The 27,600-nt window shown below is 42.8% G+C and overlaps 1 protein-coding gene across 2 annotated transcripts; it reads right to left on the bottom strand.

Annotated features, from left to right (window-relative positions):
* Nucleotides 1-1,307: 1,307 nt before the first annotated feature.
* DHDDS (dehydrodolichyl diphosphate synthase subunit) lies at nt 1,308-23,657 on the bottom strand. 2 transcript variants are annotated; one of them, XM_035118610.2, is made up of 9 exons: nt 22,888-23,568; nt 19,012-19,123; nt 17,284-17,400; nt 16,567-16,709; nt 11,792-11,908; nt 11,147-11,248; nt 8,044-8,158; nt 4,390-4,497; nt 1,308-3,436 (listed from the first exon to the last, which is right to left on the bottom strand). In XM_035118610.2, the coding sequence occupies exons 2-9, from the start codon at nt 19,072-19,074 to the stop codon at nt 3,200-3,202; spliced, it is 1,002 nt and encodes a 333-aa protein (XP_034974501.1). In that variant the 5' UTR covers nt 19,075-19,123; nt 22,888-23,568; the 3' UTR covers nt 1,308-3,199. The 2 variants fall into 2 exon arrangements, with proteins under 2 accessions (XP_034974501.1, XP_034974500.1); XM_035118609.2 differs by lacking the exon at nt 22,888-23,568 and adding an exon at nt 23,575-23,657 and having other exon boundaries at nt 1,309-3,436.
* Between the last annotated feature and the right edge of the window lie 3,943 nt (nt 23,658-27,600).

The following is a 27,600-nucleotide window of genomic DNA, read 5'->3' on the forward strand; positions in this document are numbered from 1 at the left end:
CAGGATTCTAGTTATATTTCACTATGAACAGTTACTACAGTAGAGCTAAACAACTTCACACTCTTAAAAATAACTCAAGTTGGCCTCTTACTCTCATTCTCCAGGAACAGAAATACCCCTTAACAGTAGGTGCAATGAACCACATAACTGCAACACAGCTGCCATTCATTCCAATTGTTCTCAGTGTGATCTACAAGCCATTTAAACAGGCAAGCATGTACTATAAGCCTGTTTAGTCAGATTAAAATCATTGACATTAAGCACAGAAGCAAGTTCCACTGAAAACCTACTGGACACCCTGAAAATCTGCTAGAGGGTGGTTGAATGTCTTTTTCATTCATAATTTGAGCCACCCAAGGCAGCTTTAAAAATACAAAGAATTAAAACCACAAAGCACAAATGTATGCTGGGTGGGGGTGGGGCGTGCAGAACAAGCAAGCAGCAGATAGTACAAAACCCGGAATCCAGCAAAATGTCCCACCATCCAGTCCAAAAGCTTGCCTGCCAGAACTGAGTACGCTCCACCAAGGAGTTCCCAAACACCCAAATATTTTGGTCACTGGGAAGGATCATATGGGAGCAGACTGTATTTTAGGTATACTGTACTGGTCCCACACAGTTGAGAACCATGAAGGCAAGTGTCCAGCACTTTCAATTGCTCCTGAAATTAGATCAGGAGCCAGTGCAAATTATTTAAATCAAGAGCCATAAGCTCCAAAAACGCTGTGCAGTAGTCTGGCTGCTGCATCCTGTACTATCAGGTTTCAGAAGATTCAGACACACAACATCCCACCCCCAGCACATTAACAGTAATCTAGTTTTGATGTGTGACCATGACAGCTGCAACTGGCAGCTAGCATGCTTGCCAGCATAGGATGCCACAGTAACTACATTGATGCAAACTGTTCTGTATACACCCAGTGATAATAAATAAATAAATAAAATAAAAATTCATTATTTACACCCCGCCCATCTGGCTGGGTTTCCCCAGCCACTCTGGGCGGCTTCCAACAGAAATAGTAAAATACAATAATTTATTAAACATTAAAACCTTCCCTAAACAGGGCTGCCTTCAGATGTCAGGTCATTATCTCCCCCACCCCAATGGCCAACCTTTGGCAGGTAAGTGGGCATCACCCATCCATCTGTCATCATGATGCAAGTGATATGTTGGTAGGCAGTCCCACTCCCTATCAAAAATTGACCCATGAGATGGGATGGTGGTGTTGAAGCACCAAGTAGGATTGAACCCTGTGCTCACCTGCTCAGGATTCAGTCAGGCTCCCTGCAGGAGTCTGCTATGGAAGCATGTTCCCCATAGGGAATGCACTGGTGAAGTAACACCCAGCAGGATTTAAAAAAAGCCCATCAGCTGATGGACACGTGGTTGTGATTTTTGGGGGAAATGGCATCACAAACCAAATTGGATTCCCTGAAGCACCAAAACTGACCCATGCACTGGAGGTTGCCCACCCCTGAGGCGGTTTGGACTGGTGTGCCTACATCTACTTCTAAACCATGTAGACAAAGAAACACCTTCATTAAGGATGTTGGACCTCTTGTTTCCCACAGAACAAACCATTCACGTTTTTCAACTTATTGATTGTAAGTTTTTAATGCAGAAGAAACATTTACTAATAAATATTCTTTCCCACCTCTGAAAAGATAACACATGGCTGGGAGATTATGTGCATGCCCTGTTCAAGAAACAGGAGACACATTCCCTTTAGAATTCAAGGCCTTTCTTAAAACGGCTGTTTCGGGCATCATAAAAGCTATAAAGCTATAAAGATTCAGCTTCCAACAGTAGGTAAAGCCACCGCATGAGAACAAAGTTCCAATATTTATTGTATTTCTGTATATATCCTTAGCTACTTGCATTGAAATAGGACACAATTCTTAAGTGGTTTGATGATTTACAATATCAGTTTTCTGAAAATTGGCTCATCCTCACCATTTTTTAAAAAGATAATTAAACTGCACATTTCTTCTTTGGATTCACAAAGCTTTAGAATAGGAACTTTTAATAATTTTCAGCTTATTTTTAAAATAAGCTGTCTCCCCCCCCCCAAAAAAATGCTTTATTCATGGCTTGATGACATAATCAGCCTCTTTACAGCTGTATCCAGCATGCTGAATCTGCAAGTTTTTTTATTTTTTAAAAATGACATTTTCTGGTGCCATCTGAAAGTAAAACACTTAAAAAAAAAACCCAGAGAGAGTGCGCGCAAAGTATGCTGTATTACAGGGGTCAGCAAAATTTTTCAGCAGTCCACTGTCCCTCAGACCTTGTGGGGGACTGGACTATATTTTGAAGAAAAAAAAAATGAACGAATTCCTATGCCCCACAAATAACCCAGAGATGCATTTTAAATAAAAGGACACATTCTACTCATGTAAAAACACCAGGCCTTAGTTTGGGGACCCTGCTGTATTAGATACACCTCCAGCAAGCTGGAGTGTCCAAAGCTCTGTAGCACATACAGAGCCAAGCAGAAAGAACATTCTCCCAATTTATGTACCACTTAATGCCAAAATAGTTTTGGGGCAGGCAATGTATGTTTCCTTGTAGAGCCTCACAAGTACACAGGTTCACCAAATTAGGGTGATTCTATTGTTTCTGGCCACACACAGAAAGTTGAGATGAGAATTTTTATTTTTATTTAACGGGACAGCCAGTCTTCTAATTAGGCATCAAAAAAGCCCATCTAGAACTAGACACCCATTTGTCTGTGTGCATGCAAACAGGGTCCTTGTCCACTTTTCCCAACTGCACCTCTCCCTGCACTGCAAGCAACTTTTCAGAATTCGAAGACGCTTAAGGAAACTTGTTTAGCTGAGGCACTGCAGTTTGGAAAGAGGGAGTGAAACAAGGACAGGCCTTCCCAAGAACATCTACTCAAGGTTGTCCTTTATTTAACCAATTCCACACCAAATACCTCTTTGTTTGGTTACGTTTATAAACCCACATGGAATTTAGGAAGCATAAACTTATTTCAGACACAACCAAAGCTTGAATAACAAGCAGAAAGACAGAGGTGGTAAAGTCTTGTATATGTCTACTGAGAACACACAGGGAAACAAAACTTTACATTCCCATTAACAAGTGAAGACCACTGGCAGCAGCTGGACTGTTTGTAACTTGATTAATGTCCTTCCTCTCCTGCACCCGACTCCTGGCCCTACAAGTTCCTTTTTGTCATGCTGATGCCATACTCAGTTTTTCTAGGAGGTCCATTTGCTTATTCTCCAGGGCTTGCAAAAAACTCTGGATTCTCTCTTCCCGTTTAGCTCTGCATTCCTGGAGGAGCGTCCGCCGTCTCTGCGCATCTGTACAGGATGCAGAACCTTCTTCTTTCAGTTTCTCCAGCACGCAGATCTTGTCATTTTCCATCTGCTGCCACTTCCTTTCTTCCATGTACAAATCCCTGGCTTTCTGAAAAGAAATAGCATATGAGTTGGTGAAAATGAAGCAAGCCTAATAGTGTAGATGGGGGATAGTCAATGTGATGCTGTCCAGATGTTTGCGGGACTACAACTCCCATCAGCCCCAGCCAGCAAGGCCACTTGTCAAGGTTGCTGAGAGTGGTGTGCCTTAACATCTTGAAAGCACCTCACTGGCTTCCCTGGAATAGAGAAGCAAAAAATGCTGGAGAAATTTGCTTCTGTTTGGTTCGCAAATGCTTCTCCATCCACCATGCAACAGCTCCCAAAAAACAAAACAAGGAACACTCAATCCTTGGTGCTTCTCAAAGTTACAGTTTGCTACCTTGTCCTAAAATTATTTTTCTTCCATACACACTCCCACCAAGCAACTGCATTCCGTTCTACGGCAATGCATTTGTCTTGCTACATGCAAAAATTCAGTGTATTTGGTCACTATCAAATATTTCTGCACTTCTGATTTTTCAATAGTATTTAACTGAAACAGAAGAAGACATCTGCCCCACTTTAAAATCTACCCACAATGGAAAAGCCACTAGAACCATTTCCATAGGTCTGTTCTGCATATGACTAATACCGAACATCATCCAATGTCTACATCTGTTTCTAGATCACCTAATACCATTTTCACTAGAGGCACATTTGGGCTTACCGGTAGTTACCTTTTATGATGATGTCATATATTTAACCAATTTGGTATAAGGAAACTTATTTTTACCAGCTTTGAACTAATTGTACAGTCTACCCATAAAACAAACTAGGAGGACCTCACCAAATTGTACTCAAAATTTGATCTCCAGAAATTGGGATCTATTATTATATTATTCTTATTTACTAAATCTTGTGTTCAGCCTGTGAATATATAAATGACATTAGATGCAATGAATTTTTGCTCAAATCTGGGTTTGCCAGATTTGCCTCAGATTTGTGCCCTCCGGGTCTTACCTGCAAAGCATTGTAGTTCATTTGGAACTGAAGGACAGCCTCCCACAAGTTCCAGAAGGAGTAATCTGGCCACAACACAGACTGGAAAACCAAGCATGTATGAGACGTCTGCAGAAAGAAAGACATGGAGTTTAACAGGCAGCCTGCAGAGGGAAGACCACCACAGAATCAAGCTATGTTACCAGTGAAATTATTCTAGCACAAACCCACAGAAGGCCTTTCATCCATACACTACATACATTCCTATTCATTGATTGCATGGGTTATGTGCAGATACTTTGGACCATGCTGGAATCCTGTAACCTCAAAATTCTACTATAAGAATGTGAAAACAGGGCAGAGAGGTGCCGAGGGCCTTCTGGCGGTTCCCTCGCTGCGAGAAGCCAAGCCAAGTTACAGGGAACCAGGCAGAGGTCCTTGTCGGTATTGGCACCCGCCCTGTGGAACGCCCTCCCACCAGATGTCAAAAAGAAAAATAACTACTAGACTTTTAGAGGACATCTGAAGGCAGCCCTGTTTGGGGAGGCTTTTAATGTTTAATTGATTATTTTATTTTTCTGTTGGAAGCCGTCCAGAGTGGCTGGGGAAACCACGAGGTATAAATAATAAATTTATTATTATTATTATTATTACTTAGCTTTGCACTATGACCTTTGCAGTCATGAAAAGTGTCCTCCCCAGTGCCCCACTGCTGCTGAAAGAAAGGACTGAGGTTGTGAGGACTCGAGTGTGCACATCCAATACCAATTGCCATTCCACCTCAATATCCTTTTGGCATCGAAGGGAGCATGATCAGTTCAACTACACCTCTAAAAAGTTTTTTGGGTTTTTTTGGGTGGAGGTTGGGGGTAGGAGAAGGGAATTGAGCTCTAAGGATGTATGCCTGAGGTGACAACCTGTGGCCTACTCTAAATGTACTACTGTACATACATTTCTAGATCTCTCGCTTACACACACACACACACACACACACACACACACACACTCCAGTGGGTTCTCTGCTGTGATACCCAAAACTATTTGTGGCTCCCTCCAAATTTCTCCATAAAAAAGAAATTAAAAAATCCTCTCCTCTCCCCACCCCAACAGCTCATGTAGGTCCCTCACTGTACTATTGTGATGCCAAATGGCTTGTGTCCCTCCAAGCCACCCCTACCCCAGTTCAATTGATCCATTTTATAACAATGACTTACTCGGTCCATTTTAAAACAATGACTTACTTATAACAATGGTTTTGAATAGTCTCAAGTTTATCAAGAAATATCTAAAATAATTAAATCATCTGTACAGGCTTCCGCACAATTGTCTTTACTGAACAGGCTGACTGTTAACGTGAAGGCTTGCTGCTCTAAACCACCTTTGGCATGGATGCTAACTGCAACCAGGATGGTTGAAGAACATATGGACTTCAGCTATTGCGGGGGGTGGGGGTGGGGGATAACACTGTTTATTCAGAGGGATGGATGATCCAGATTGCTAGTGGGATTTTATTTCTCATGCTTTGGACTTAGATGCCCAACATTCACCATCCACGCCAGCTCAGGAACTACAGTTCTTGTTGTGCATATTTTCCCACTTTGGCCATACCTCCTGGACAGCCATCGTGTCCACGTGGCCCTTTGCCTTGAAAAGGTTGGCCAACTCTAATGCAGGCCAAAGAGCACAGATTCTTGCAGGCCTGCTTCTTGCAGTCCTTTTTGTAGCAAAGGGCACCCCCTCCTTTTCTGCTGGGAAAAGGATCATGTTGCAGGAAACCAGCAGGTAGAATGACCCTGGCATTTGCAAAGCAGGGCGAGAGCTGCACTTGCTTCACATTCAACCTACACAATTCACTAGCCTCCTAAATATCAAAATGATAGCTGCCTGTTTAATCTCAGCTGGTAACTGATTCCAGAAGGCCGTAGCTGCAAGACTCAAAGCCCAGGTTCTAGTACAGGCTAAGCGCACCTGTGGGGCATGTGGTACTCCCAGAATTCTATATGGGGTGAAGAGGTCCCTTAGCAACGGGACATGGGAATCAAAGGGGGAATCCTGAAAGGAAATTTCCCCATTTATAATTCATGCTTTAGCATAAAACGGAAAGCTGTAATTCAGGGGCAGCTAACCTGCAGCTCTCCAGACACTGCTGGGGTATAGTGTCATTGTCCTTGACCACTGACCACTCAAGGCGGGGCTGTTGAGAGCTGGACTTCAATGGCATCTGGAGGGCCATAGGCCACTCCTGCTGGCCACTCCTGCTGTAATGTTAACAGTATGGTAAGAAGAGCTCTGTTGGATCAGACCAAAAGTCCATCTAGCTTAGCATCTTGTTCTGACAGTGGCCAACCAGGAAGCCCACAAACCTCCCAGTAACAGATATTCAGAGGCATATCCATGGCATATTGGCTTAACTCAGAAGCTGCAGCTAGTGCAGAATGCAGCAGCTACCGGTAGGTTGCATAGCTGCCAAGTTATCCCTTTTTTAAAGGGATTTTCCCTTATGCTGAATAGGCTTCCTCGTGAGAAAAGGGAAAACTTGGCAGCTATGGACTAGGTTGGCTGTTGAGGTATTCTATTGACAGTAGCATCACAATGGGGAGGTGGTGGTGCGCCCCGGTTGCCATGTTTGGGGTGTGTGACAAGGCACCCTTGTGGGGGCTCACGGCGGTGCAAGCTGCCATCGAGCAGAGGATCCTGGCACCGGCGGCAAACCGCTATGTACAGTGCATGTGTGGCATCGCATGCATGCGCTGTACATAATCGTTTGCTGCCGGCGCTACTCAAGCACCATATGGACAGCAGTGGGATCCCTCCATCGCCACTACAGCTGCAGAGGATCCTTCGTTCATGGCTACAGCCATGAACAGAGGATCCCAGCATTGTCCGTACACACTGGATCAGCACTGCTGGCAAACCGCTATGTACAGCGCATGTGCGGCGTACATAGCGGTTTGCCGCCCTGGGTGTCACGATGCCACCATATAACACCTCTGCTGAGGGAGCTGCACTAGCTAGTGGTACAGTTCAAGGTTTTAATTTTAGCATTCTAAGGCCTAAAAAACTTGAGACTAGGATCTGGAAGGGAGACCCTTGCCCAATATAGCCATACCAAGCTACTGCTCTTCTCAGATGCTATAGTGTTGAGAGTACCATATGCCTTAACTTGCACTAGAAACCAGACTTTTGGCTCTGCAGTTCCATTTCCCTGGAATCAGTTACCAGCCGAAATCAGTCAGCAGCATCAAGCTGTCTAGGCGCCTACTAAGTACATTTTTGTTTCAGAAGACTTTCTTTGAGGCATGACCCAGTCATTTATGCAACATCAGTTTTGTATCTGAACAAGATTTTTTTTGGAGCCCGTAGGAGTGGCTTTATTGTTTTTAAAGCTTGACATTGACTCTCAACATTTAGCCCTGATCTGACAGCTCCTTTGTTCACACTGGAATTCCAGTACATGATGCAGGACTGCATATCTTCGAATGTATTTTTATTCCATTGGTTTAATGAAGAGAGATTTATATTCCATCCCGAAGCAGAAACGCAAAATCTTTCCTAAAACCTTACAACAAAATCTCCAGAGCCAAAGTACTAAATTATTTCTAAACAAGACCAAGCAGAGCAGGAGAGGTGAATCTCACTCTTCCAACCTCATGGGTAATTTCAGTTCACTGTTACCTGCCAGAGCATGAAATCGCTAAGTCTGACTTCTCCGGAAGTCCTTATTAGGATGTCTGGATGAGGAGATTTACAGGTATACAGGCACTTGTCGATCAGCGACTCAGATACATCACTAAGAGACACAAAACTTAAATTAGGGAGGCAATGTTTATCCACAAAGTGGAATGCACATTAGATAGACCATGAAGACCATCTGGATCAGGCAAAGAAGAAGAAGAAGAAGAAGAAGAAGAAGAAGAAGAAGAAGAAGAAGAAGAAGAAGAAGAAGAAGAAGCCAACTTATCCCAGCATCCTCCTTCACACACTGTAGCCATCCAATGCCTATGGCAAAACCCGTAAGTGGTACACGCGGGTATCAAGCCTCACCTGCTGTCGCTCCTCCAACTGGTATAGGTAGCCTATACTCATCATCATGGCTAGGAGGCAGTGGTAAGGTTCCTACCCATGAAGACTAGAAAGATTGCATCATGTGCTTATTTCTGTACCTCTGGATCTTAACTTTAAATTATTCCATCCGAGTGCCAATCTCATTAAAGAAAAAAAGGAGGGCACAGAGAGCAGCATGGTCTACCCACTTAGGAAACTGCCTTCCCCAAGACACAAATTCCAAGCATTTTTCTGAAAGCACTGAGGACTTTGTTTGAACTTGCTTTGGGTGGTAAGGAGCAAACTGGCACAAGATACATTTGATAAACATGTTTCATATACGATCAGACTCATTTTATTATTGTTTCTAAAGTGTGGGGCAGATTCTAAAGGGTACAAGGGAGATTAGAAACTCAAAACAAAACAAAACAACAACTCTTGAATCTATACTAGCACTATGCCTATTTCCCCATTCTTTGTTTATGGCACTTATTTTCTTTTTTCATCTCAATACTACTTTTCCACTAGAGAAGAATGCACCAAGTAGGTGAAGAAGAAATGCAACACAGTTACAACCACAACCACAAAAAGGCAATACAAAGAGTACCAGCATTTAAGACCATGACATCTGTAAGAGCATAAAACTAAAATCAATCCACTTGTGTTTGATCCTCATGCCCTCCAGAGACTTGAAAGAACAGGGAAGTTCTAAAGAAGCATCTCAGTGCATGGAAAAGCCTTGTGAATAAGAGTCACTAGCACATAGCAACTAGCATGCAGATTGTGTCACCAGCTTTCTGGGGGCTGGCAGAGAGGGGTTGAGAATTATGCTCATCCTCTTTCAGCCTGATTTGGTTTCTTGGGTTTCTGTGCCAGGTGTGGAGGTGCTCTTCCTCCTTCCCCAGTCCTCATTTGCCTAAATGGAACTCCATGTGCTTGCCTACATGCAAATCCTTATCACCTATGGCTACCAGATTCGTGCTTAAATACAAGGCTAGCACAGGAGGATGGCATGTGGTGAGCCTCTTGAGAAGCAAATTCCAAAAGAATGGCACCATTGCTAAGGTGGTCCTGCTCCATGCATCCACTGATGTAAAAATTCCTATGGGTCTCAGTGACCAGAATACTTTTGTATGTGGAGAAGCCCCCACTGCATCCCAATGGTCCTCCAACCCCCAAAATGGTAGTTTTGTGACTGGGCCCAGGTGGTGGGTGTAGAATGCAAGACATTCCCAGGTGACACTGATCAGTCAGCAGCTTTCAATACAGTCCACAATGCTATCCTCCTGAAGGGGCTCTGTGAGATGGAAGTCAAGAGGTGCAGTATTGTGGTAGTTCCACTCCTATCTGCAGGACCACTTCCACAAAATAGCACTGGGGGACTTTCACTCGGCCTCAAGGCAACTCTGCTGCCAAGTTCCATTCTGTTCCCCATGTGCTCTAGGAAGCTGCTAGGAGTGTTCTTAGGAGGATTTGAGGCTTGAATAGCTGAAAATCAGTTTTTGTTTAGAGAAAGGATGGGCCAAACGCAGCCCCCTCCAGGCCTCTTAGTAGCTCTCAAGACATATATGGCTCAGGAGGGGCACAGCCTGGGACATGTCACCAGCACTGCTTTGCAACCTCCTATTGAGTACCCAACGGTCTGTTTCATGTTGTTTGTTGTAGCATTTTCTTGCTATGTGTTTATTTTGTTTTTCAAATAGTTTTGCTTGGTTTTAAAAAAACTATATGGGCAGGTATTTGAGACGGAAAGGTGGCACTCTAATTTTTAGTACACGTGACTTCTCTCAAGAGGTTTGGTCGCACTGGTGCGGGGCCTCAGGCCCCTGCAACTATGATTCAGAATGGAGTGTGAGAGGTGGAGGGGTGCCGAAATTTGGCATCACCCAGGGCACCGCTGAAATTTGAGACCCCAAGATCCACCACCCAAGATCTAAGAATATTTAAGGGGTTTCAGAATGGTATCGGACTTCTGTGGGAAGGCCCAGACAGTTGCAGTGGAGAATGTAGACGAGGAAGAGGTGTAGGACACTAGGAGTAAGTCAACGTGATGCTGCTGGACTACAATCCTATTATCCCTGACCACTGGCCATGCTGACAGGGACTGATGGAAGTTGAAGTCCAGAAACATCTGGAGGGCACCATGTAGGCTAGCCTTGCGAAAGTATTATTATGGCTGTGTACAAACAGACTGGAAAACTGTAGCTGGCATGAGCTTTCCTCCTGCAGCATGAGCTTTGCTTTCCCCTACCTTTCCCTAAGTGGCACAGGTAGACCCTGCAACTCAAGTCCTGACCGCCAGCTTGCCCTTCCGCCAAGGCTTCGGATTTCATGACTGCTTTGTTTGCATTTCCAAGAGCCTTGCATATTTATGCCCTCCAATGTTTGCTTAGTGCTTTAAGATTGCTGGTGTTTTTTGCGGTTTTTTTTTTTAAAAAAAGGTTTTCATGCTTTGAAAACTGCTCTTCATGATTGACACAATGGCCAGCCAATCAGTACAGGAATGTGCTCCAAGGAGTGGGGGTGGCAGCAGCATTGGTGTGGGGGATGGGAAAATATGGCTTCATGATGGGCACAAGGGCCCGATAGTCAGCACTATGATGATCCAAACTACTTCTGCCAAGCCTAAGGAACAGAGTTCAACCTGGGACTGAAGATGGTATGCCACAGAGTGGATGCTTCCACAGCAGCCCCATTGCGGAAATCAAACATGCCCCCAAACATGCAAGGTTACCTGGGTTGAAGCAGTCCTTCTTCGACTCCCCAAGCCAGCTCTTTCACTGCGTTGCTAATCTCTTGTCTTGATGTGTATGCAAAACCAATGTTCAAAAAACACCTTTTAAAAATAAAAAATAAAGAGAGAAGAAAAATGATGCACGGTGTTAAGAAAGTTTTCCTCCCTCTCTTATCATACCTGAACTTCAGTTCATCCAAATAAACTGATAGTCTATCCTGAATCTCCTCCTAAAAGGAAACTGAAAGGAAATTTTTAATGTTTGATGCTTTATTATATAAGCCGCCCTGAGGAAACTCAGCCAGATGGGTGGGGTATAAATAAAATTATTATTATTATTATTACACAATTAAAGAAAGCACAAAGGGTTCATAATCCATACTAAGCCAAGATATGGACGGGCCCAGGGTTTCTGATACAATTGTGGAGAGGTTATGTAAAGGGAGTGGTCTGACTTAATACCTCCCTGCCTCATTTTGACATTAAATACAGACCCCAATGAGAGTAATGAATGATCACTTGGTTTTTGTTCAAACATCTGACAAACATGCCCCTACTGATGTTCTGTTGGCTTTTATGCTCTTCTTGTGACAACTCCAATAAAAACCATGTTTTAAAATGGCAAGACTTTGCAACAGGACTCACGAGTTGTAGTGCTTCGTTGCCAGCACAACTTTGGCAATCAGTTCCTGGATATCTTTCGGCAGGAGGTGCAGGTCCCCGAGGATACGAACGCACACACCGTGTCTCTCCAAGTTCTCCCTAAAAGGGGAGAAGAGGAAGAGGATGGAGTAATTTGACTAACACAACAGACAAGCCAAACCCCAGCAATGCCAGCACATACAGTATATAGTCATTATTAACTGAAACTCAGTTATTCAGAGATTCTGCTTACATCTTGCAACAGGAGACATGGAGGAGTGGGGGAGAGAAGAATACAAGTCACAAGGGTTTTTCATGCAAGCAAGAGTTGGATCTGGGGCCACGTGAACAATGACAAGACAGGAACACATTTGAAACTGTCCTGCCAAAAGCTCCAAAGATGTTTACTGTATCATCCAGCAGCCATGATTTCAGCTTACAGTGGTACCTTGGTTCTCAAACGCCTTGGTACTCAAACAACTTGGAATCCAAACACTGCAAACCCGGAAGCAAGTGTTTCAGTTTGTGAACTTTTTTTGGAAGCTGAACATGCTCCATTTTGAGTGTTATGCTACAGATTTGAGTGCCACACTTCCGTTTTGAGTGTTACGCTGAGGTCTGTCTGTTTTTGCTATTTATTTTGCGTTTTTGTTTTGTTTTTGTGACTGTGTGGAACCCAGTTCAGCTACTGATTGATTGTGTGACTGTAGTACATTGTTTATTGCTTTCATTTTATGGATCAATGGTCTCGCTAGATAGTAAAATTCATGTTAAATTGCTGTTTTAGGGGTTGTTTTTAAAAGTCAGGAACAGATTAATCCATTTTGCATTACTTTCTATGGGAAAGCGTGCCTTGGTTTTGGAACACTTTGGTTTTGGAACGGACTTCCGGAATGGATTAAGTTTGAGAACCAAGGTACCACTGTACTTTAATGAGCTGTGAATGAACAGCAATGAAGTGTATTGTGTGGGTGTTGGTTTTTCAAACCCATTCCATGGGGAAGCATTAACAAATTTAGTCTACTGAATTTTACAAGAGAGGGACCAGGGTATCTACACAGTTGCACTTTGCTTCAGCCTAGGGTTGAAGGCAAAGTTGCTCAATCCTGCCATCGCCAGGCTCCACTGGCTAAGAGAGCCCCAATAAAAATCATTGCCTTCAGAATCCCAACTGAATGTCTACTCCTCTTAGACATAACCTGAGAAAAAATATATAAAATCAGGTTTACGCTACAGTAAGAAGAAGGCTATTCAAACCCACTCTAGAATTATATTTACTTTCGTCTTGGTCTAATTTGGAGCAACTCCCCCAAGATTCGAGACAATTTAAAGGGGGGGCCTGCAAATATACAAATTACGCATCTTAATTGTTTCACTTCAGAGGAAGGACACACACTGAAGCTCCAAGAGTGCCATTTGGATCCCTGTTTACTTCCTTTACTGGCTGTCCCTCTTATCAGTGTTATGGTATCATTTGAAACGAGTTTTGGTTGTGAGCAGGTCTTAGCTTTAGGAGAACAGTAGAGAAAAGGATATAACTGTTCCAATTAAGAATGTTTGCTTTATACCAACAGAAAATTTGAAAATATAAAAATTCCCAATAACAACAACAACAACAACAACAACTTATTATTTATACCCCACCCATCTGGCTGGGTTTCCCCAGCCACTTTTCCCCAATGTAAACTACATACCAACTAGCAGGTTATAGCCAGTTTGGTTAATAATTCCAGTACAAACAACCTTTCTTCCCTAAGTGAACCAGTCAGTAATTGGCAAACCCTGAAGTTTCACTTCAAGTACAGGACAGGACAGGACAGGACAGTACAAAACATACTTTATAATTAATGTAATAGCTATCATATGACACTTTTCTTACATACTTTTTACATACAAAATATATAATTGTTTTTAACTGCAATACTTTCCACATACAATTATTCTGTAATCCTTATGCACAATCTTGTGGAGTAGGTTACAGTGACTATCCCTATATAAACAGCAGTGGGGATGGGGTTTGGAGCTTGTCCCCAAACCACCCACTGAATTCATGACAGCTGACTTTAATCTGGGGATATCCTTCTTCACAGCTCATTCTCTTAACCATCATGTTACCCTCATCTCAATGATAAATAACTATGGTTTATTTACTTGTGTTTAATTTTGTATTTTATTATGTGAACTGCCCTGAGATCTTTTGAAGGACGGTATACATTTATTATTATTATTAAATGATGACAATTATGATGATAATAATAATAGGTAGGAAAGCCTGTGCCCCTCCAGATTTATTTAAACCCCAACTTTCTTCTCTCATGGCATACATGAGGTTCTCAGGTGGTTATCCATCCAGGCACTGATCACAGCCTTGCTCAGAATCTGAAAGATGGTGGTCCTCATGTATTTTCAGAGACCCTGTGGGCACCCATGGTTGGGGCTGATGGAACTGAGAGTCCAGCATCATCTAGAGAACCCTTCTATCAAGTATTTCTTTAGGTGAACTGTGTGTTTGAGGAAGCAGGCATTGTTGCGGCCTGTGGAAACTTGATTCCTAATGGCTATTTTCATCCCGATAATAGCACAAGGATGTGGAATAATCCTCCAAACTCTCCATAGTCCAGCACAGAACTGAAAAGAACCCAGAAAGTACCCGCTACTCTAGTTTCTTCCTGCTGTTCTGTCAATATACACTAATGGTCCATTTGACCCAGTGAAATCCAAAACACAACCACGTTTCTCTCTTTTTATCCTGGTACCCCTAACGGCTGTAATACAGTCAAGCAGCAGCTATTCACAGGAAGACCTCTAAAAGCTCAGGCTGGTTTTATTTTATTTTGTAGTGCAAAAATATGCAGAAACATGAATAATATTCCTATAAATAATATACCTCCAACTTTCTTAGCTTAATTTGGTGCAGGAAGTTAACAATGGGACAACGAAAGTAGATTTTATGCGCTTTAATGGTAGCCAAGAGACTGGTATTGATGAACTGGAAGAATAAATACATTATCTCCTTTTCATAATATGATAACACTTGCAACTGATGAACAGACTGCTTACAGATGTAGACTCTGCTTGGATAAATGACAATATCTGGAATGCATTTATACAAAATGTGGTAGGCTATTAATATTTACATTAGCATTAGAATAATAATATCAAACTTATAAAAGAATGTATGGGTTAGGGTATTGTTGTATATATTCATATGTTTTTCCCCTTTACAGAGTTTTGTGCTGTTTTTTGTTTTGTATCACTTTATTGCATTATAATTGAAAACGCTTCAATAAAATATTTTTAAAAAATTTAAAAAAGATTTGCTGGTAAACATCACCCTGGTTTTTTGCAAGAGAATGATGGTATGTAAATAATTTTATAATTATGAATTAATAAATGTTAGGAAATGATCACAAAAAATATAATATTTTGATGCAGGTCTCTTTCTTGCTCTCATATTATCACCACAGGGGTTAATTAGCCGACTAATGTTTATGTGATCAACACTGCTTTGTAACTGGTCCATGCATGTACATTTAAGCTTTTAATTGTCACAGTCTCTATTTTTTCCATTTCACTTCCCTCCAACGTCACTGTTGACCAGATTTTCTTTACCTCCATCCACCATCACCCCAAACATGTGCCTACTATGGCACTTCACAAAGTAGACACTAATCTACTAAAGCTTATGCCCTTGAAATTATATACTGAAAATAAAATAAATGGATGAAACTTTGGGAAGGTATTGTTCCAAAAATAAGTTAAAGCACAGCAATATTCCATATCCTCAGTTACTAATCTGTCAGTTCCCAGAAACCTCGGCCATTTCCCTGTAGAATTATACAAAAAATTTAATCAGTAAGGAGACGGACAACTAGTGTGATATTTGTCTCCGTATGTACCTACCAAGACTTTAAAAACCTTCACCTGAGGTCTTTCTCCAAATCACTAGGTGAGATGTGGCAGGCAGGCAATGAAGATGGGGCCTTTTCAGTGGTGGCACCTCAATTATGGAATACTTTCCCAAGATGTTTACCTGGCAACCACCTTGTTATCTTTTTTTGGCACCAGCAAAGACCTCTATTTTCCCAGGCCTGTTAATTTGTTTAAACTGCTTAACTGTCTTTCTCTCTCCACCAAATGGTTTTATGCTGCTTATATAGGTTATTATTGCTTTTATTCAGTGGTTTCTTATTTTTATTTTTTAAAAAGGAATATTTTGCTTAGGTAAACCGGCTTGGGAACATTTGTCAGAATGGCAAGTTATAAATACTAAAACAAATAACTAAACCAAACCCTACTTCCAACAGTTTGCCTTTGAGACAATACAGAAAAGCTACTTTAGAATCAAGTATATTTACTGCAATTTCTCCCACCAGGGCAAAAATAATGTTCTAATGCAGGATTAATTCATGGGTTCTTTCCAACTGACTTTTACTCAGAATGGACCCACTGAAATGAATGGCTTTGACTCACTTAGGTCCGTTAATTTCAATCAGTTTGTTCTGATAAAAGTCAGCTGAATACAACTCAATGTTTCCTGCTGGTGACAGAAGTGATGACTCAAGTCAGGCCTAACTTTTAAATACATTCCTTAACAGCAAATGAGGGCAACCTGTGGCCCTCCAGATCTTGCTAGACTACAACTGCCATCATCCCTGACCATTAGCCCATGTTAGCTGGGACTGATGGAAGTTGGAGTCCAAAGACAACTGGAAGGTCTCAGATTCCCAGCCCTGGACTTGCAGGTTGTGGTGGGGGGTTAGAAAGAAGGAGCTTACTGTTCTTCTAGAAGTCGGGTAAATTTTTGCCTTGCCAGCTCCATCAAGCCTTCTACTTCTTCCTGGGATCGCTTGAAGTTCTCAATACTAAAGGCGTAGACTGTGACTTCCCGGATACCCAGACTCAAGCACCACTGCAGTGTCTGTAGACAGGGAGATATTTATTCAAAGCCAAAGTGACAACAAACAAGTCAGTAAAACTAAATTTGTGTTTTTGGGTCGCCCTTCATCAAATAGCTTTAGGGTAGGTTACAGAACACACACACAAGCCTCTCCCCCCATTTGATTTACGGATATCTGCTAAATAGGTTATTTTTGCTCCCTTCGTGCTCATCAAATGATCTCTCCGATGACCACTGAGGTGCTACCGCTGGAAAGGCCCTTTCCCTGGAGGTTACCCACCTCAATTCATCCAGAGAACCCAAAAGAAGGCCCCTGAAGCTTTTAATGTTCAGGTAAGTACAGAGGGGGAAGAACTGTATATAAAGTAACTTGGTCCCAAGCCATTTAAGGCTGTAAAGGTTAAAGCCAACAATTTTAATCTGGACCTCAAAAGGAAGAAATTGGGCCCAGGCAGACAGAAAAAAAGAACAGGGAACAGGGTGATTAGAAACACACATTTTGACCTAGCCATGGCAGATGTGGGCCAAGTCTTGAAGCCACCATCTCAGCCTTTGAATCCTAAACAGCCACTTGTCTAGAAAAGGTCCTCCTCACCTGTGCTAGTTTGGCAAATCCCTGTGAATGTCCTTCTATTTTTTTCACTTTGTGTTTTTGAGCATAACGGCGGTTGCCATCCATGATGAAGGCGATGTGCTTGGGCATTGGGCCTGCCTAAATGCAAAGGTGGGGGGAGAGAAAGAAACAGAGAAATGATAAGCTGTCAGAAAAAGGATAATCGGACTCAATTTCACCCTAAACATGTATCAAAAGGAAAACATGTCTCCTCTTGCTGAGAGAAGTCCGAAGAAGAAAGACAAACGGAAACAGACTACAGCAAACATCCGCTCCCGTGATTCCAACAATCTTTGCTGGAATGCATAACACAGGCATGTGACCTGCACAGTGAGAGGAATAGAAACCTAATACTGACAGCCCACATTCAAGCTGGCCCTGACAAGAGCCACCTGGACTCGCTCCTCCTATTCTTGCTTGTTGACCTGTACCTCATTCTGGCCCAGAAGGGGTGAGCAAATAAAGACCTGCTGCCCACTGCTTGTTTGCCCACTGGTTGTGACTGGCAAGCAAGCGGGTGATAGCAATGATAAGTCACAACAATAGAAGTGAGTGGGTAGACTTGCTAAGGGCAATGAGAATGTCTTGCTAATGGCCCCGAAAACCAGGACAACTCAGGCTTGCCCTCCCTAAAGGTGAGCACAAAGGGGGGGAACCCTAAAATAACAGTTGTGTGCAGAGGAGAGTGCAGGAGCAAAAGCGACACAGATTAAGTCAGCAGTACACCTCTACCCCCCAAATTACAGGTTTTTTTTTAATAATAACTGCTAAGTTTTAGAACAAAAACACAGAAACTGAAAGGTGGTCCAGAGCCTAATCCTGGCAGATCTAAGCACCACAGGACAGCCTTGTTCAGATGGTCATAAAGGTTGGCAACCTGCAAATATATATATATATATATATATATATATATATATATATATATATATATATACCAACCTGCTGAGGATTAGGGGAGGAGGAACAGGGAGTTCTGTCCTCCCCGCAGCAGCCCACATTGTTTCTGTGCTGGGTGCAGAGGACAGGCAGAGCCAGCCAACCCTTCTCCACCATCCCACTCACTTATCTGCCTGAAATTCCTTCCTGCCTATGGCCAAAAGAGCTATCCTCTACAGCAGGGCTGTGGAACCTGCAGCTCTTTGTCAGGCAATACATAGCCCTTAGCCTAATATCATGTTAGGTGGAAAGCCTGAAGGGAGGAAACATATGGAGTTCTGAAAGTGATCAGTACAGAACTCAGAGAATAGTAATCTGCCTGTCCCCTCAGCAGTACACTATGGGGGGGGGGAGGTGGGTACCCCTGCCTATATTTAGCTCTGGCCCCTGAGAGATCATTGGCAAGGGAAGGAATGCCACTGCAGAAAAAGGGTTCTCCAGGAGAGACTCTAGGACCAGAATTTCCAGAGGTGTTCCCCTATAGCAGAGGTGGGAATCTATGGCTCATGGGCTTAATGAGACCTGCCAGGCCTCCCCATTCGGCCCATAAGGCTGTTCTGGCCAAGCATGCCCACCTAAATGTCATATATGACATCGCGGTGTGTGGTGCTTTGCAAGATCTCATGGCCTACAAGACAGGGGATCTGGGTTGCCGGCAGGATTCAGCTCTTCACCCTTCAAGCCCTATAGCATCATACATGCAGCAATACTTCTAACACTCACATGCAAGCATCCAAGTCAAATAACTTGTGATAGCATCAGGATAACACTTACCTTTATCACACTGGCACAGAATCTCTCCAAGATGGACAAATCTCCTTCTTTTATCCAAGACATGGTCCACCCTTTTCAAGCAAACTTTTTAAAGACGAAGAGAAAGGAGAGCCTGAAAGTTATGGGAAGAAGAAGAAAGTTTTATTCATCCTTATTATGAATTAAATTTCTATCCTGCCCTTCATCCCAAAGAAGCCCAGGATTGGGGTGGGGGTGGGAAACAAAGCAGTGAAACAAAATAGTGAAACAAAAACATCAAGAACATCTAAAAACAGTCACATATCCTTTGAGTTAATATTGAAGGTCTACCAGGCTTGCGTGTTGAGCACACTGCTTTATGGAAGTGAGTTGTGGACAACTTACAACTGCCAGGAGTGATGCCTCGACACTTTCCACATGAGCTGCATCAGGAAGATTTTGGGTATCACGGGACAGAGACTCAAACAAAGATGTGCTCTCCCAAGCCCCCATTCCCAGCATGTCTGCACTCTGGTCTCTGTGACATCTATGCTAGCTTGGTCATGTCTACAGAATGGAAGATGAAAGAATCTCCCAAGGGCCTGCTCTATGGGGAGCTGGCTTTAGGCACCAGGTCAGTTGGCAGACCATCTCTGTGTTACAAAGATGGCTGCAAAGGTGACACAGAGGCTGGCAACATCAATCCCGCCATATGGGAACCCCTTGCAGACAATTGCACTATTAGGAGACAGTCAGGTCATGTATCCATAGCATTGACCAGAGGAAGAATTACTGCTGGGAGGAGTGCAGAGAGAAGAAATGTTGTGGTGCACTTGCAGCAGCACAACCGGACAATTTCATCTGTCGCTACTCAACAAAACATGTCTCCCCCCGTATTGGTCTGCACAGCTACAGCAAGTTCCGTAAGTCTCCAATGGTTTGACTTTACCCACAAAGGTGCACTCTTTCATTCATTGTCTCCCAAGACAGGCGGATGCCAACTAGAACAACTAACTGCTGGGAACAGTTATCTTTCAGCCATCAAATGCCTTTGTGAACAGGAATGTTTTAAAATACAACCTGAAGACACTGGAATTTTGGGGCACAGGGTCATCTTTGGATGAACATTCTTCTTACTGATCCATAACAGAAGAGATGAAGGTTCTCTGGTTCTCCATCTGTTGCTAGACTACAACTCTCATCATGACCAACTGCTCACTATACTGGCTGGCGCTGATGGGAATTGGAGTCCATCAACTGGAGACCCCCAGGGTCCCCATGCCTCGTTTTACAGCAGGTATGGAGGAACCTTTGCAGTTTATGGATTGCAACATGTTAGAATATTGGCCCAGTGTATAGTTTTTTAACCGGGTTTTAAGATCCACCAGCCTCTTTGTGCTTTCATGTTTGTTTGGATTTCTGTTTCAATTGCGTATTCTTACGCAAGGCAATTTTCATTGAAGAGCAATATATTTTAAAACCCTATAATAAAATTAATCTCTGGAGAGGATGGGCCTGCCATACTAGCATTGCTAATTGTGCAAGAGTTCATGGGCATGTACAAGGCTCATGGGCTCCTATACCGTACTGCACACAAAGCTTTTGCCATCCTTTATGTGCAAATAAATAAGAATTCAGAACTAACTCCTGCAGCAAAGTAGCAATTCCTCATGTAGCCAGCAAGGCTGAAGCAAGAGACGGTTTAATTTACTATTCTTGCTCCAACCAGTTGCTATGGAAAAGAAAGTTTCAGGGTGCAATTCTGCAGTACTTACCTGGGAAAGTCCCAGTGAACTCAATGGAGCTGAATAGATATGTACTGGATTGCAATGTCAGTTACGTATCTCCTCCCTCAGTAACAGCAACCCCTCTAGCAGTACTGCGGCAAAGGGGAAGAAGGCTTTCTGCCTTCTCTCTTGGCAATTGTTTCAGCGGTTTGAAGGCTGTTTCTCTTCTCTTGGACAGTGCTGTAAAGCAGCCTTGTATTTATACATTTGCCCAGCAGCCATAGGAGACCTGGAACTCCACATGAAGTGGGAGGAGGAATACAGTGCCCCATCCCTCCTCTGCACTCAGCACAGAAATGTATTAGGTTGCTGCAAGAGGGACGAAGCTATTCATCCTCCTTCTGCCAACCCCCAACAAGGTAATAGGGTGTGCATTTGGTTTTGGGCAGACTAATAACTTTAGTGGGGTTATTTGGAAGGCTGCTACTGGAGCAGTGGAAGGAAAAGCTGAGGTGGGGTTAGAACACAGCAGAAAAGGAGGGAATGATGTACCCCACAGAATGAATAATGGTGGCTCCCTGTCTGTGGAAGGCTCACCCCAGAGAGGCATGTTAGCACCATCACTATCTGTTTTAGGTGCCTGTCAAATACATTTTTATTCACCCAGACCTGTGGACTTTAATTTTCTGCTTATTTTAGTAGAGCGGGGTTGAGTTGGATCTTCTATTCTATACATAATATTGGTGAATATTTTAGGTGTTTTTCCTCTTGTTTTTACACTAGCTTTTAATTTTGTAGGTCAATTCTTGTTTGCCTTTCCGAGAAAAAGTGACTAATACAATCCATAATGATAATTATGACTACAGTAATATAATATGAATACTATATACACCTGTAACTCAGGATAACACTTTGTGCATCTGATAAAACAAACTGTGGTCCATAAAAGCTTATGCCATCATAAACCTGTTAGGTCTTTAAGGTGCCCCATAACTTTGTTGTTCTTGCTGCAACAAGATTAACACAACTAGAAATATGATGGAGGTGTTAGTCATCAATATACAGTATCATCGTTTCTGCTTTTTAAAGCTTTGTTTACTGCTCTTGAGAGCCACTTTGAGAATCATACGGAAAAGATGTCTAAAAATAAACTTGAAGAAATGTGGCCTAGTTTTCACTGAAGTGGCAAACCTAGGAGTGTTCCACTTCAGATTACAAGGCAAGATCTGTCGCATTATTGACTGCTCCTCCCCACAAATAATAATGATTTGCACGCAGAAAAGTAGCACATCAGAGAGAAGTATTCTAGCCTAGCCCTCTTTCAAAATATATATATTTTTGGAGTTTCTCTAGCCATTCCTTGTATGAGTTTCTGAACATACCCAAGAAGTTCCTGGTCTATCCATATGGATTATTTGGCAATATGAAAAAGGTAGTGGGAAGAACTTCTCTAAAGAGGTCAGTAACTCCCCGTCCTCATAATTACTGAGGTTGTTGCGAAAAACAAGGTATTTCATCAAAAGAGGAAGATGTAATTATTGTCACCTGAACTCTACCTTTAAAAACAGAAATAATAAAGCAGGTTCATTTTCATGGCCCAACTAAATGAAGAGAGTGGAAGCAAGACATTCCCCCCTGGGCCCTACTTCCTAGCACTCTCTCTCTGTGTGTGTATAGGTAAACAAATATACACAGGACCATCACATATGAATGACCGTACTTATCATCAATATTTATATCTTTCCTATAAAGTATCTCAAAGATGAAACCCTTTACAGTTGGAACAGATTCTTCCCCTTCGCCTAATATGTTCCAGGGTTTCTGAAAAAGTGCTTAACAGTTCAACCCTATGCATATCTACTTAGAAGCATGATATGCTGTAATCCTAGGAACTTACCTGTAAAGTCCAATTAATGGGGCTTACTTCTGAGTAGAACTATATAGGATCATGTTATTTTTTCATGGTTGGTTTCCCCCCCTATTTAATACATATATATGTAGTTGGTCTGTTGGGGGGGGGGTTAGGGAGGGAGAAAAACTGCAACCTTATACAGTACCCACTTATCTCAGAGTGAGACCCTACTTTCCATGTAGAGTTGTTCTATAAATCTCCAGCAGTAGCATCAATGAAAGAGTAAAAACAATAGGATTTTGCCCTGTAAGAGACTTCAGCCAGCCTAACCCCACTTACCTGGGAGAAAGGTCCATTGAATTCAACAGGACTTCTGAGTAGGCATGCTTAGGATTGCAGAGTGAGCAATTAATTACAGCACAACCTGTTGTAAGTTCATAGGAACCCAGAAAACTGCCTCATGACAAGTCAGACCATTGAGCCACCTAGCTCAGCGCCTCTAAACTTGGCTGGCAGTTGGTTTCAGGGGAGTCAGTCTCTCCCAGCTCCACCTGAGGATACCAGGGGTTGAACCAGGGACCTGTTCCCATGCAAGGTAGATGCTCTACCCGAGCTATGACCGTCCCACTTCACCATCCCAGTGAACAGCGCTGTAGACCACAAAATCTTACACCGCAGTTTATTCGTTCATCTTTTAAGGCACACAAAAACTCTTTTGGCACTGCAACAGGCGAATCTTTTCAAAAAGATGAACACACGGTTCATGTCACTCACGGAAACAAACTAAAAAAACCTGGAAGAGGGGCCCTCTCTCCTCCCCTCCACCTTGAAAGGGGTCCCTCCCGAGACGGAGGGGGCACTGGATCCCCCCAAACCACCGCAGGGGGCAGAAAGAGCCCCGATCCCTCTTCCCGCCTAAGAAGGGCTCCTGCGTGTTTGCCTCTACAGGGCAGCCACTCCAAAGGAAGCCCCGCTGAGCTTGACCAGTAGGCGCAGGACTGTGGCATCGGCGCTTCTCTCACTCACCCGCCTGCCGGGTCTGAAGTTGCACCTCCTGGAGCCTCGGCGGCGGCTGCTCTGCAAAGGAGCGTGACGTGCCCTTCCGTATATGTCACTGCGACTCGACCCGCCTTCCGAGTTACGTCACCGTCTCGGAAGTGCGCGGCGAGCGTGCAGCCCTTGAGGGGAGGAGGATTCCAAGCCCTGGCCCCCTCAGAGAAAGAGGGAGTGCGCGTGCGCGCGTTTGGAAGTCTCTGGGACAAGCATTGAACGATTCGAATTGGAACGCTCGCGTTGCAGCTGCAACGGATAGTGCTCGAAGAGGCTCGCGATACTCTGACAACAACAACGGCGCTGGCATACAATAAAAAATTAGCCGAGCATATGTGTATATATCTTTGTGTGTGTATACGAAAATCAGTTCTAAATACAGCAGTGCAAAACATTTAAATCCTGATCGTAAAAATAATAGTGATGATGATGATGATGATAATAATAATAATAATAATATTCTGCCTGATCTCAAAACAACATTAACAATTAGGGTACCGATAATAACGGGAAGTGCAGGCAGAGGTGAAACGATAGGTATAAATGGCGGATAAATGGCAAGCTGACCTTTGTTCACCAGCCTTGAAATAGAGGCGAATCGCATGGCACTAACTACGTAGCAGCGACTGCCAGCTCCACCCGAAGCCTGGCTAGATCGTCGGTGGTTTTTAGAAAAAGTATTGGCGACAGACAGCCCGTCGCTCCCACAGTTTGCTCGAAGTAAATCTCGTTGATTTTAATGGTGAAAACTTGCATAGGGTTCGGTTGTAGCCAGCAATATCATCGCTATCATCGTTATTATTTACTGTCTTTTAGGATAACTTCTTACAAGTCAATGTGCAAAATTCAAAATCAATAGTAAAAACAAGATCAGTTACAGTGTAATGAAATAACATTAAACAGCGCTGCTAAACAAAAGTTATCTTAAAACATGCCAGAATACAGATAAAAACTAAACAAACCCTAAAACCAAACCAAGATATAACAAAGCAAATGCTTCCATCAAAAAAGGGAGGTGTGTGTAATTATTATTAAGACATCTTTTTTTAAAAAAGAAAAGATTATTTACTAGGAATAATTACAGTAGTTATTCAGTTTGCTTGTTTTCCTGTTCATGCCTAATATTTCTCCCTTTTTTATCAGGTTCATTCAGGGGTTACCAATCTTTTTACATCCATCGGCACACCGGGATTTTTCAGTGAGTGCTCTGGGCACCAACCCCTCTGGTAATTTCTCCCCTCCCCCCGCCATGCGAGACGTGAAAAGAGCATGCATACCACACACTTCACTTTTCAAAGGGTCTAAATAAAAGGCAGATCTAGTAGAATTAATCTGAGCACATGGAGCTGAAAGAAAAAAAGTGACTCATCCAACTTTTTTCTTCAACTGTACTTTTTGAGGGGGGAAAAGTGATTACCGGTAGATGGGGTGGTTCAGAGGCTTCATGGGCAATAGGGAAGACCTCAGCAGTGGTGGATTTGGGGCTCTTAAATTTCAGTGTCGCCCTGTGTGATGTTGAAATTTGGTGTCCCCTGCCTCTTGCGCTCTGTTTTACAGCATTGTTGTGCCGCTCGGTAGCATGGTGCCCACTGCAGCCGCACCAGTTGTGCTACCCTAAAACCGCCTCTGACCTCAGGATCTTGAAACCCAGAGTTTCCATGTTGTTGTTGTTGTTTAGTCGTTTAGTCGTGTCCGACTCTTCGTGACCCCATGGACCATAGCACGCCAGGCATTCCTGTCTTGCACTGCCTCCCGCAGTTTGGTCAAACTCATGTTCGTAGCTTCGAGAACACTGTCCAACCATCTTGTCCTCTGTCGTCCCCTTCTCCTAGTGCCCTCAATCTTTCCCAACATCAGGGTCTTTTCCTAGGATTCTTCTCTTCTCATGAGGTGGCCAAAGTATTGGAGCCTCAGCTTCACGATCTGTCCTTCCAGGGAGCACTCAGGGCTGATTTCCTTAAGAATGGATAGGTTTGATCTTCTAGCAGTCCATGGGACTCTCAAGAGTCTCCTCCAGCACCATAATTCAAAAGCATCAATTCTTCGGCGATCAGCCTTCTTTATGGTCCAGCTCTCACTTCCATACATCACTACTGGGAAAACCATAGCTTTAACTATACGGACCTTTGTCGGCAAGGTGATGTCTCTGCTTTTTAAGATGCTGTCTAGGTTTGTCATTGCTTTTCTCCCAAGAAGCAGGCGTCTTTTAATTTCGTGACTGCTGTCACCATCTGCAGTGATCAAGGAGCCCAAGAAAGTAAAATCTCTCACTGCCATGTTTCCATGTTGGCAACCCCCTATATCTGATAGCAAACATATGTGCAGTGACTGGTTTTCTTAACATTTGCACAGGGCCCTAGAAAATTGGGCATTTTCTAACTCATCAGCATTTCCTGAAGTAACCCTGTGTCAGTCTGCATTAAGAACACTGATAAGTGATAGCCTGAATTTGGCAAGCACGTAAGAAAGGGTGTAAATTGTTTGCTTTACCTTCAATGAAACTTCAGGTTTCTGTCAGTCACTGTCTTCGAAAAAGAGCTTCCAGCGGCTCCTTTTGAATACCACACAGGGCTCTGGAATAGGGCTAGGGAGCCTTTGACCCTCCAGACATTTTTGGACTTCAACTCCCATCAGCCCCAGCCTGGATAGACAATGATCAGATGATTGTAGTCCAACAGAGTTGTGGTCCAACACCTTCAGGAGGTTCATTACCTCTAGAAAATTATCAAAGTTCAGACTTAAGGCTGTTGGCAAGAAGGGCTATTCACTGCTCACTCTTCTTCTGGTAGGGATCCTGTGCCTTAAACAGCCAGTAGGCAAGCAGAATTTCAAGAGGGATAGCTTTTTTCCAGCATGGAGAGGGTGTGCTATGGGGAAAACTTTATCTGCTAAAATCTATCTGCCATGTAGTTGCTAATGCACAGGAGCCTTGCCAAAGGGGGAAATTTAAGAACTCTAATTATTATTATTTTAATTATTACCTATTGTTTGATTAATGTGTACTTCATTCATTAGCATTTTCAAATAACCTGCAATTATGCTTTACAATGTTGTTATCTTGCATCCTCTTCCAGTGAAATCGATTTACAGGATGGATCATAAGACCAAATTCCAGAACAGTAACCGTGGTATCCTTGTTATGATCAAAGCAACAGATAAAGCTAAGATACAGTGAGTGACTTCTTCAACCACCACTCCCCTTTCTTTGCAGTCTAAATCCAAATCATTCTGAAACACTCACTCCCCCCAACAACCTTGAGTAAAACTTTAGATGTTTCCCATTCTAGCCTTGACCTCTCCAAAACAAAGTGTTGTGTACTATGCTAGTCCTCAGAGCAGACCCATTGAAGTTAATGGGCATGACTAAATTAGATTCAGTCATTTTAGTAGATTTATACTGAGTTGAACATAGTTGGATACAACCCTAAAACTGAATAAATTCTTGCCTCTATCACACTTTATTTTATTTATCTGCTACATGAAATAATGGCATGTCATCTAAAACATGGTAGGAATGGAATAAGGGATTGGAAGGAAAATGGAAAGTGAGTACATTCAGATATTAATTCTTCATAATGTTCAGGGCTTGCATTCCAATTAAAGCAATTTAATTGATTTATCATAGCAGTTTCCATTGGTTGATAAAATGTGGAGACAGAGACCAAAACAGTACATACTCCAATTGTTGTATGCTAGTTAAACTTTAAGGAAAAAATATTTGTGTGAAGTTAAACATGAGGTTGAGGTTGGCTTTTCATTTTCATCATCATTATTAATTGTGTCACAGACAGGAAGTTCAAGGGGCTGAAGTTACAGCGGTGCATTTAAAGTAACTGTGTATAAGCAAAATTGTATGCAAAAATATGTATATTAGGACAAATTCACACTAAAATGCTGGTGAATTTTCACAAGGACTTTTTTTTTAAACCAACAACTGCAGATTAACGTGGAGAACTGAATTTAGAAATCAAAAGAAACTGAAATAGACAGATTTGCCCATCC

This window comes from Zootoca vivipara, chromosome 6, assembly GCF_963506605.1.
Source record: "Zootoca vivipara chromosome 6, rZooViv1.1, whole genome shotgun sequence".
Lineage (NCBI taxonomy): Eukaryota > Metazoa > Chordata > Lepidosauria > Squamata > Lacertidae > Zootoca > Zootoca vivipara.